Genomic DNA, 12,917 nt, shown 5'->3' on the forward strand with positions numbered 1-12,917 from the left:
ATCTCATTAACTAGTATCTCACAGGGTGTGGGTCTTGACATCAAAGATCACCCAGAGTGCTTGCCCCAAAAGCCAATTCCCAAGCCCAAGCCAGACTAGAGCATCAGGACCTTTAGTGGGTGGAGCCCAGGAACCTGAAGAGCTGAGCTCCACCTGTGCCTCTTCCCCAGCAACGCCTGTAAACCTCCCCTACACCCGAGCTGCCACTCCCCTACACCCTGCCCGCCTGTAATGAAGCTTCTGTGGAAAAACATTGGACCTGAAGATTCCTCCTTAAACTAGCTGATGGCCTCGGGCAAGTTGTTTCCTCCTCCGCTGAACAGCTAATGGTGCCTGGAGTGACTGATAAGACAGCTGCAAAAGTACAAAGCCTGGGGTAGAACAGATGCTTTTTCTTAAATGACCCAGCCTAAACAGAGTAGGTCTGTGAAGCTGGATGGAAAAATATGTTACGTATTTATTTTTACTACACTTTAACTGAAATTTAACATTTCCTTCAATTATGAATGTAGGCAACAAACCATAAGAGTATTAGCAGTACCTGTATCTTAACACCAATAGAAATTACAGATATTTCCCCATTTTTCTTTCTTAATAAAGAAGTATGTATCTCCATATCATAAAAAAATTTTTAATATTCTGATCACTGTTTCAATATAACTGGTTCTTTATAAACTTATATATTTAAAAACAAGCTGATGGATGGATAGATGGAAAAATACGATAAAGCAAGCATAGTAAAATGTTAATGGAAGAAGCCAGGTGTTCAGTGTAAAATTCAATTTTTCTGTATGTTTGAAGATGTTCATAATAAAATGCTGGGAAATTATCTGAGAAGGCGTCCCTAGGCTTCAGCAGATCGCCAAACAGGTCTATGGCAAACAAACAAGTTAGGAACCCCTGAAATAGAGGTACTAGTGTCCTTAACTTGCTACTCTACCTGTGAGTTCTTCACCTAGGAGGCAAAGGACCCCAAGCCCCAGTGTAGAATCCAGGAGTTAGGCTGGTAGCCTTTCCTAGACTAGGAAATCAAAAGGTTTGCAGAACCAAAGTGGGCCAGTGGTGTTTTCTCCCACCCCAGCAGTCCAACGTTAATCTCAGACCTCACAGCTCTCAAGAGAGGAAAAAATTCCTGACCACATTCATCTTTGCTCAAAATTACACCTGCTCCAATACACAAGTGACAAAATACTATAAACAACTTAAATGTTCATCAATAATGGTGTAGTTAAATAAATTACGGTACCTCCCAAAACAGATACACAGGACAAGAAACCATCCATTAAAAAGAATAAAGTAGATTTCCAGTTCACATAAAATGATCTCCAAGATAGATCAGTAAATGAAAAAAAGCAAAATACAGAAGAGTGTATACATTATATACTACGATTTGCAATTTTAAAGGATGTTTTTAAAATTTATTTATTTTTGGCTGTGTTGGGTCTTCGTTTCTGTGCGAGGGCTTTCTCTAGTTGTGGCAAGCAGGGGCCACACTTCATCGCGGTGCGCAGGCCCCTCACTGTAGCGGCCTCTCTTGTTGCGGAGCACAGGCTCCAGACGCGCAGGCTCAGCAATTGTGGCTCACGGGCTTAGCTGCTCCGTGGCATGTGGGATCTTCCCAGACCAGGGCTCGAACCCACGTCCCCTGCATTGGCAGGCAGACTCCCAACCACTGCGCCACCAGGGAAGCCCTAAAGGATGTTTTTATATGCATAAACTCTCTCTTGAAGAATGCACACAAAAAAGAAACTGGTAATCCTGGTTTTCTCAGAGGAAAAAAAAATGGACAACTGGGGGCCTGGGGCATGAGGGAGACTGATTTTTGCATTGTTTGAATTCTGTTATCATGAGTATGAACCATTACCACGTGAAGAGAATAAATAAATTCACTGTTCCTGAAAAAAATAAAAAGAAAGAAAGAAAAAATTACCCCAGGGTAGGACACTAGTCAAGCCCAGGAAACAAGGCCAAGAGCTCGAGAACATCTGTCAATGCTCTGGGCAGGGCTAGCCCAGGCCCACTTCCCAGACCCTGGAGAGAAGATGCCTCCCCAGAGAGCACACCTTCAATCCCCCGACCACTCAGGACTGCAGCTGGTTATAGGTCCTAGGAGTTGACCAACCAGACCCAGAATCCAATCCTGGGGCAGAGGGAGGGGGAGCAGAGCCGCCACCTGCCTCTCCTGGAGGCTGGCACCCTGGTCCTGTCTTCCCTGTGATACTTAGGAAGAGTTCCTCGTTTAGACAGACCACCAGCAATACTACTGCTTCCTAATGCCCAGCAGCAAATCTGCAAGACTCAGTTCCCCCGCTTCTGGAGAGCACATTGCTCTCTAATTCTAAGTCAAATTACCCTTACTTGCAGGATACAAAATTAATGCACAGAAATCTCTTGCATTCCTATTCACTAATGATGAAAAATCTGAAAGAGAAATTAAGGAAACACTCCCATTTACCACTGCAACAAAAAGAATAAAATACCTAGGAATAAACCTACCTAGGGAGACAAAAGACCTGTATGCAGAAAACTATAAGACACTGATGAAAGAAATTAAAGAAGATACCAACAGATGGAGAAATATACCATGTTCTTGGATTGGAAGAATCAATATTGTGAAAATGACTATACTACCCAAAGCAATCTACAGATTCAATGCAATCCGTATCAAATTACCAATGGCATTTTTTACGGAACTAGAACAAAAAATCTTAAAATTTGGATGGAGACACAAAAGACCCCGAATAGGGCTTCCCTGGTGGTGCAGTCGTTGAGAATCTGCCTGCCAATGCAGGGGACATGGGTTCGAGCCCTGGTCTGGGAAGATCCCACATGCCGCGGAGCAACTGGGCCTGTGAGCCACAATTACTGAGCCTGCGCGTCTGGAGCCTGTGCTCCGCAACAGAGAGGCCACGATAGTGAGAGGCCCACGCACAGCGATGAAGAGTGGCCCCCGCTTGCCACAACTAGAGAAAGCCCTCGCACAGAAATGAAGACCCAACACAGCCATAAATAAAAAAAAAAAAAAAAAAAAAAGACCCCGAATAGCCAAAGCAGTCTTGAGGGAAAGAAACGGAGCTGGAGGAATCAGACTCCCTGACTTCAGACTATACTATCAAGCTACAGTAATCAAGACAATATGGCACTGGCACAAAACCAGAAATATAGATCAATGGAACAAGATAGAAAGCCCAGAGATAAACCCACGCACCTATGGTCAACTAATCTATGACAAAGGAGGCAAAGATATACAATGGAGAAAAGACAGTCTCTTCAATAAGTGGTGCTGGGAAAACTGGACAGCTACATGTAAAAGAATGAAATTAGAACACTCCCTAACACCATACACAAAAATAAACTCAAAATGGATTCGAGACCTAAATATAAGACCGGACACTATAAAACTCTTAGTGGAAAACATAGGAAGAACACTCTTTGACATCAATCACAGCAAGATCTTTTTTGATCCACCTCCTAGAGTAATGGAAATAAAAACAAAAATAAACAAATGGGACCTAATGAAACTTCAAAGCTTTTGCACAGCAAAGGAAACCATAAACAAGATGAAAAGACAACCCTCAGAATGGGAGAAAATATTTGCAAACAAATCAACAGACAAAGGATTAATCTCCAAAATATATAAACAGCTCATGCAGCTCAATATTAAAAAAACAAACAACCCAATCCAAAAATGGGCAGAAGACCTAAATAGACATTCCTCCAAAGAAGACAAACAGATGGCCAAGAAGCAAATGAAAAGCTGCTCAACATCACTAATTATTAGAGAAATGCAAATCAAAACTACAATGAGGTATCACCTCACACCAGTTAGAATAGGCATCATCAGAAAATCTACAAACAACAAATGGTGGAGAGGGTGTAGAGAAAAGGGAACCCTTTTGCACTGTTGGTGGGAATGTAAATTGATACAGCCACTACGGAGAACAGTATGGCGGGTCCTTAAAAAACTAAAAATAGAATTAGCATATGATCCAGCAATCCCACCACTGGGCAAATACCCAGAGAAAACCATAATTCAAAAAGACACATGTACCCCAGTGTTCACTGCAGCACTATTTACAATAGCCAGGTCATGGAAGCAACCTAAATGCCCATCGACAGATGAATGGATAAAGAAGATGTGGTACATATATACAATGGAATATTACTCGGCCATAAAAAGGAACGAAATTGGGTCATTTGTTGAGATGTGGATGGATCTAGAGACTGTCATACTGAGTGAAGTAAGTCAGAAAAACAAATATCGTATATTAACGCATATATGTGGAACCTAGAAAAATGGTACAGATGAACCGGTTTGCAGGGCAGAAATTGAGACACAGATGTAGAGAACAAATGTATGGACACCAACGGGGGAAAGCGGTGGGGGGTGGGGGGGTGGTGTGATGAATTGGGAGATTGGGATTGACATGTATACACTGATGTGTATAAAATTGATGACTAATAAGAACCTGCTGTATAAAAAAATAAATAAAATTAAATTTAAAATTAAAAAAAAATTTGAAGAAAATGTTGATAGATTCACGTAAGTGAATATATCTATACTAGATTCAAATGAAAAAAAATAGAAAACTGCAATGCATGGAAATATTATTTTAGGAAAGATTTATATAGCTATGACAGTAAGCCTTCCTATTCAGGAACTTGGTGTGGCCTGCCATATGTGCAGATCTTATTTTGTGTCCTTTAGTAAGATTTCACATTTCTTTTATTTAGGTTCTTTAACATTTTGTTAAGTTTAAAATAGTGTGTATTATAAGCGGTATATTTTCCCCTGTCCATTTCTAACTGGCTACTACTCATATTAAAAATAAAAACAATAAGAAAAACATAAACAAAACCCAACTTATCAGTTTGTGTCTTACGTAACTTTATAACTTCTTATAAATTCTTATACCACTTTATAAATTCTCTTTTTAATTCTAGTAATCTTTTACTAGATTCTCATGGGTTTTTGAGACCTCTACAATTACAGACAAATTATGCTTTTCTAATATTACAAAATTATTTCATACCTTTATCTATTTCATCAGACCAGATCTCGACAAACAATGAATCACATTATTAAGAGTAAGTATCTCCTGTGCCTGATTTTAAGGACAGAGCCTCAGAAATTTGCCATTTAGTATGATATTTGCTAAAAATTTTTGGTAAATGTCTTTATCATTATGCAATAACTTCCTTCCCTTCCTAACCTACTTAGAAGTTCTATTAGGAAAAGTTGCTAAGTGTTATCAGATGCCTTCGTAGCATTTTTCATATAACCTAATTGTTTTTCTCCTTTAATTTGCTGTTGTAAAAAATTCAAGTTTTGTTTTAATTCAGACTTCATCTTTAATACTTGACAATGAGACTGCCCTAAGACCAGAAAGCGCCAGATGCCATCCAGAAGCGACTGGAAGGACACTACATAATGCCTCTCTTTGTCCTAATGAATGTTTTGGACACTGAATTCTGCTTTTTCAAGTATGAAAATTGCCACCCCTCCTTCATTTTTGTTTGCATTTTCCCAATATCTTTGTCTATTTATTTTTCAAATTGCTTGTTATCTTGTTTTACAAGTGTTTCTTCAAATAATACACATTTGAATCTGACTTTTCAGCCCATCTGACAGTCTCTGTCTCCTGAGTTCATTCACGCTTAGGGAAGTAATTAACGTATTTGGTTTTATTCCTTCCATCTTAAATACAATCTCACTTTCCTTCTTCTTACTTCTGCTGAATTAGCCATTTTTCATCCCTGTCATTTTTTCCTGTTCCTTTTTCCTCCCTGTCATTCCTCTGTTTGCCTTTCTTTCCAGTCAGTTTTGAAGTCCTACTGTGCTTTAAAGATCAGCTCATGCCTACATATTCCTGAGTCATCTTCAAATATATATATTCTATCAAAAGAAAATAATAATGTTATACAATATGTGGGGGCTTCCTTGGTGGCGCAGTGGTTAAGAATCTGCCTGCAAATGCAGGGGACACGGGTTTGAGCCCTGGTCCGGGAAGATTCCACATGCCGGGGAGCAACTAAGCCCGTGTGCGACAACTACTGAGCCTGCGCTCTAGAGTTCACGAGCCACAACTACTGAGCCCACGTGCCACAACTACTGAAGCTCACGCTCCTAGAGCCCGTGCTCAGCAACAAGAGAAGCCACCGCAATGAGAGGCCCGCACACCACAACGAAGAGTAGCCCCCGCTTGCCGCAACTAGAGAAAGCCCGTGCACAGCAACGAAGACCCAATGCAGCCAAAATTAAATTAATTAATTTTAAAAAATGTTATACAACATGTGTTTTTATACTATATGTATTTTTAACACACATGCACCAAGCATCTATAGCTGCTCACACCTCCCTCAACCCCAAACAGGATAGAAGCTTTAGTTCTAGGTTACTGTTAAGTTTTTCTTTAAAGGATGACTCTTCTATTTCAAAAGTCCCTACTTAGCATTTATATGACAAAGTCCTAGTCACATTATTATTATCTATTTAACTTTAATAATACATATATTGCAAGGTTCGTTGCTCCCATTATTCCTCTCCTTTTTGTCTTTCTCTATCTTGGGATTTCTGTTCTGAACCAACTGTCATTTGATAGAGTATTTCCCTAAGTGTTGTCCTCAGATAAGTACATGGACAGAATACTTTTTAAACGCCTGCACTTCTGAAAATGTTTATTTTGCCCTGACAAATGAATGATATCTTTTCCTGGTTATTAATTTTGGGGCCTTAGTCTTCTTCCCTCAGGATTCTACAAATGTTGCTCCAGGAATTTAACTGTTAGTGTTGCTGATAAAAAAAAGTCTGAAGCTAATTGATTCTCTTTCCATTGCAAATAAATAATCTGTTCTTTGGGTCTCAAAACTTTAAGATTTGTCCTTATCCTTGGACTTCAGGAATTTCACCAACATGTGTCTACACATATATTCTTACGTTAATCCTGCCTGGGACTCAGAAAGACAATTACTTCTCTACTTATTTCTTTTCTACCTCCAGACTCCTTTTTTTCATGTTATGACTTCTGGATCTGTCTTTTGAATTTATCTCTAGATAATTCTATTCTACATTGTCGGGTATATCTTGAGCTTCCAGATGTGACTCAAGAAGTATCATAATCTTTACCTATTTAATTTTTTAATAAAAAATTAAATTTGTTGTATACGAAAGCTGTTAAGAGTAAATCCTAAGTGTTCTCATCACAAGAAAAAAATTTTCTTTTCTATTTCTTTAATTTTGTATCTACAGATGATGGATGTTCACTAAATTTACTGTGGTCATCACTTCATGATGCATGTAAGTCAAGTAATTATGTTGTACTCCTTAAACTTACACAGTGCTGGATGCCAGTTATATCTCAGTAAAACTGGAAGAAAAAAATTAACTTTGTTCTGATTGCAAAAAAAAAAAAACATCTCATTTCATGGGAAAATACACGGTCTTGCCGATATTAAAAAAAAAAAAAAAAGGAAAGTTAAGCTACAATTATATACCCATTAAGCAAACAAAGTAAAAACAGAGATGCCAGGCTCGTTCACGCTGCTGATAACCACGTAATGTGGTTCAATCTTTCTGGAAAGCTATTTGGCATTGAAGGGCAATTACCAAAATGTGTTTAAGTCCACTTCTGGAAAAAGCTTTACAAAGTGTAATGACCTACACAAATTTAAGTTACTGATTTCCCCAAACACACATTAACCCAAGGTGCTGCCTTTCCCTATCCCCCCAAACCTGCATTCAGCAGCAGCATTTTGTCTCTGACACTGGCTCCTTGAAAATGGTCATAAATTATCACAAATGGTAGAAGTTATGATCCTGTTTATGTAAAACACACACAAAACAAAACCCAAAAACCCAGGTACTTGTATATGTACATATGTGACTATTTACAAAAGCACCGAATATGGTCTGGAAGGATACGTGCTAAGCCAGCTGACCTCAGCTTCTAAGGAGGGGCACAGGATGGGGCAAGGTTGTGACTAAAGCACATTTTCACTTTTCACTCTGATCTCACTCTGAGAGTGTATCTATGTATTACTTACATACTTTTCAAAACGTCCTTCCACTAATCAAAATAAAGTCAACTGGAGTTGGGAATTGTCTATTTAGGTGCATCCAGCTACCTCCTGAACTCTTGATATCTGAACAACTGCCCTTCCTGAAGTGATTAAGATTCTCTTGATTCCATTTACTAGAGCTGTTCTTAAAGTAATGGTAAAATTCTGGCACTATTGCAAGGTTATAATTAGGGCTAGGAGACCCCAAAATACCTACAGCCTGATCTTAACCAAATATCCCTCCTTGTATGGATATTAGAGAAAATGTGCACAGACTAATATACTAGTACAGATAATTTTAGACTGCTGGGCTTGGCTGAATGGAATGCTCCTTTCTCAATGTCTAATTAGGCCTAAATAGTTTGACCAATTTCGATATTCACATCTGCTTATTTCATCCCTCCAACAATCAAATTCAAAGTTCAGATGTTATCATGGGAGAGAAAGGTTATTTGAATCAGCACTCACTAGCCTGTAGCAAGTTCAGATGTTATCATGAGAGAGAAAGGTTATTTGAATCAGCACTCACTAGCCTGTAGCAGGGGAGATGAAAACAAGAGAAACCACAGGGGCACTTTCCCCCATGCTAGTGTGCAGCTGGCCCCATCTTAGTCCTTTTCTGGCCAGGACACTGGCCCTGTGACATGACCCACTGTCCTTGGATCTATGCAAGCTTTGGCATGTCCTGTTCCCAGGCAGAGGAGGGTGAACAGGAAATGGGAAAGGTCTGGCACTAGACGGGCATCTTTTAGAAGAAAGACAAGGCTTTGGCCCAAGCCACAGCACATGAATTTATACAGTGTCTCCATTTATAACCATGTCTCCATTTAAGTCTCTTCCTCCTCACAGACCGGTCCCTTACGAAGTCTCCTGACTACAGTGACACTGGTCTAACCCAATCAGATCAGCCCAGCTCAGTCAGTCAATAGCTTACAGATGGTCAATAGAAGTCGTGGCTGTTACAATCGAAGTGGGATCTTATTTGCTATAAAAAAAAAAGTATAAAAGCAGGGACTACAAGTCACCTATAATAATGAAAACTTGGACACAACTCCTGAGCCCATCAACAGGGAAACACCTAAGCAAACTTACTTCTTTCTTTTCCTTCAAAGGCACACCTCAGAGATATTGCAAGTTTGTTTCCAGACCACCACAATGAAGCAAATATCATGATAAAGCGAGTCATACAAATCTTTGGTTTCCCAGTACATATAAAAGTTATGTTTACGCTATACTGTAGTCTATTAAGTGTGTCATAGCATTATGTCTAACAGAACAATGTACATACCTTAATTTAAAAATAAAAAACAAAAAATTTACAATAGTAACATCAAAGATCACAGATCACCATAACAAATGTAATAAAAGTTTGAAATATTTCAGAAATTACCAAAAACGTGACAGAGACATGAAGTGAGACGTGAAATGCTGTTGGAAAAATGGCGCTGACAGACTCGTTCAACACAGGGCTGCCACCAACCATCAGTTTGTAAAAAATGCAGTACCTGCAAAACCCAATAAAGGAAAGTGCAATGGAACAACATGTGTCTGTAAATAAGATACATTAATAAATGTAGCAGCATTGAAAAACAGAGAATGGTATAATAAAGGGACCAACATATAAAGGAATCCTGAAACAAATAAAGCAGACGGATTCTGATCAACAGAAAAGCTGATCGTGCCACACAGGCGAGATAAAGGGCTCCATGAGAAGTGGACGGGGCCCCAACCAAGCCCCAGGGGCCGCCCAGGGGCAGAGTGGCAGGGAGTGGGGCCGAGGGCAGGCTGCGAGGCAGGCAGAGGGCATGCAAAGCTCCCATGAAAGTCAGGCCCAGAGATAACTGCTCAGAGCCCCACAAGTTCCAGCCAAAGACGTGAGGATGAGAAAAAGTATATCAGAAAGACTCCAAATTACCATTATGTGCAGATAGGATTTTGAAATCAACAGAAAAGCTATTAAAAAACAGAGTCCAGTAAGATGGCAGATAAGATAAATATTCAAAACAACCAATTAAATACAAACTCTATATAATCAGGGGGAAAAAAGGTATTTTTCAGAGTAGCAGTAAAAAATATAAAAATGTAAATACAAAATATAATACAGCTGGAAATTAAAATCTTTGTAAATTAAGACCTCTCTGAAGAAAATTACAAATCTTGTTGCAGGGTGTTTTAAAAAATCTCAGCAAGTGGAGAAATGCCATACTTCTTTCTTTTTTTTTCTTCTTCTTTTTTTGGTGGGTAAGAAGTGGGTTTATTTAGAGAGAAACACACTCCCCAGACAGAGTGGGGGCCGTCTCAGAAGGCGGGAGGCCAGAAATGCCATATTTCTAAGTAAGACGATAATACTATAAAGATAATGATTCTCCCCAACTTAATCTGTACATTTAAATTAAAAGCCCAAAAAGGTTTCTTTTGGGATTCTGAAAAACTGATACTACGAATTATCTGAAAAAACACAATCAATAATTTAAAAAAAAATAAGAATGAAAATGACCTATCAGATAATCAAAATTTACTGCAAGGTTAAAAAGAAGGCTGATATCAAAAACAGAATACCATTTCCACACTGATCAGATTAGCAAAACAGTTAAAATTTGATGATGCCCAGTGGTGGCAAGGGCACAAAGTGGCACTTATTCTAAGTGGGACTGAAAACTGGTAAACTTTTTTGGAGGTCAAGTCACATCATATGTTGAAATTTTATATGTTTTTAAAAATTTTTAATTTAATTTAATATAATTTTGTTTCTAGAAGCTGCACCACACGGCATGTGGGATCTTAGTTCCCTGACCAGGGATCGAACCTAAGCTCCCTGCACTGGAAGCGCAGAGTCTTAACGACTGGACCACCAGGGACGTCCCATATATCGAAATTTTAAATGCACATAACCTTTGAGTCAGTAATTGTGCTGAGAACTTACCCATCACTATACTTGAAAAGTGTGCCAGGATACCTGTTTAAAGATGTTCATCGCACCTTTTCTTTGTAATAAAAAAAGAAATGGAAATAACCTAAATATCCACCTGTGGGGACTTCACAAGTAAACTCCGACACATCCACATATAACATAGTATATTATGGAGCTGTTAAAAAGAACGGAGTAGATCTGCAGGTGCTGCTAGTGAAAGACTTTTCTAAGGTCTATGAGATGAAACAGCAAGGGGTGGAACACTGCAAACAATTCAATCTCACTGAAAACGTTTATACTGGTATATGCGTAGGAATATTTTGAAGGAATATCTGAAAAACCATTAACAGTGGTTGCTTTTGGAAAGAGACATTAGAGGTGGGAGAGGAGAGGGAGACTGCCTTTTCATTTGTTAGATCCCTTTCTGCTGTTTTGAACTTTTTATTTGCATAATGCTAAAAACTGTGGTTCCTTCCATTGTGGTACTGGCACAGGAACAAACAGAGATCAATGAAACAAAACTAGATTTCCACTAGTGCATGTGTGTGTGTGTGTGTGTGTGTGTGTGTGTGTGCGCGCGCGTGTGTATACACACTAGTATATATATTCTAATATATATTTGAATAAATGATAAACTGTTATTCATCTGGAAATAATAATATAGTTAGACTTTAGGTCATCAAGAAAACAGAAACTGGGATTTCCCGGGTGGCACAGTGGTTAAGAATCCGCCTGCCAACGCAGGGGACACGGGTTCGAGCCCTGGTCCAGGAAGATCCCAGATGCCGCGGAGCAACTAAGCCCGTGCGCCACAACTACTGAGCCTGAGCTCTAGAGCCTGCGAGCCACAACTACTGAGCCTGCATGCTGCAACTACTGAAGCCCATGCGCCTAGAGCCCATGCTCCGCAACAAGAGAAGCCACGGCAATGAGAAGCCTGCGCACCACAGTGAAGAGTAGCCCCCGCTCACCGCAACTAGAGAAAAGCCCGCGACAGCAACGAAAACCCAACACAGCCAAAAATAAATAAATAAATAAATATATTAAAAATAAAAATAAAATAAATTAAAAAAGAAAACAGAAACTACTCTAGGTATTTTGAGCAGAAAGGGATTTAATACGCAGAGTTAAGTTTCAAATTTGTTGGGAGGACTGGAAAATAAAAACAGGAGGGCTGGTGTCACCCAGAGGTCAAGAGTTGCAAGAAGCCACTACCACTGCCTGTCCTCATCTGCTGCCACCATGCGGCCAGAAGCAGAAGGAAGCCTCCTCCACCTTCTCATCTCATGCAAGTGCCCCTCACTGGCAAAATCCACACCAGAAGTCCACTGCAAGGGAGCCTGGGAAATGGTTAAAGCCTTCCAGCCCCTGTGATACAGGAGAGCGAGGAAGAGCAGAGGAGTTGGTTAAATATTTCAGTAAGTGGTGCTGTGAAAATCAGTTACGGGACTTCCCTGGTGGCACAGGGGTTAAGAATCCGCCTGCCAATGCAGGGGACACAGGTTCGATCCCTGGTCTGGGAAGATCCCACACGCCGCGGAGCAACAAAGTCCGTGCACCACAACTACTGAGCCTGCACTCTAGAGCCCGTGAGCCATAACTACTGAGCCGACATGCCACAACTGCTGAGGCCCGTGCGCCTAGAGCCCGGGCTCTGCAATAAGAGAGGCCACTGCAACGAGAGGCCCGCGCACCACAACTAGGATCAGCCCCCACTTGCCACAACTAGACAAAGCCTGCGCACAGCAACGAAGACCCAACGCAGCCAAAAAAAATAAAGAAAGAAAATAAAATAAAAAAGAAAATCAGTTATGTATCCAGGGGGAAAAAAAAAACTCAGGTTAAATTTCCTAATTCACACCTTATACCCACATAAATTTTAGAAATAAATCAAAATTTAGAAGAAATAACAATGAAACACCTGAATTAGATAAAGAAGACCAAGGGA

General features: G+C 39.9%; 1 protein-coding gene across 1 annotated transcript in view; it reads right to left on the reverse strand.

The window, feature by feature from the left end:
* Positions 1-7,804: 7,804 nt before the first annotated feature.
* Positions 7,805-12,917, reverse strand: part of ITGAE (integrin subunit alpha E) — a 69,547-nt gene continuing 64,434 nt past the window's right edge. Inside the window, exon 30 of the mRNA XM_082443810.1 lies at positions 7,805-9,563. Coding sequence (XP_082299936.1) covers positions 9,438-9,563 — 126 coding nt within the window. The 3' untranslated portion in view covers positions 7,805-9,437. The remainder of the gene's footprint in view (positions 9,564-12,917) is intronic.

Source organism: Balaenoptera physalus (assembly GCF_965194825.1).
Source record: "Balaenoptera physalus genome assembly, chromosome: 20".
Classification (NCBI taxonomy): domain Eukaryota; kingdom Metazoa; phylum Chordata; class Mammalia; order Artiodactyla; family Balaenopteridae; genus Balaenoptera; species Balaenoptera physalus.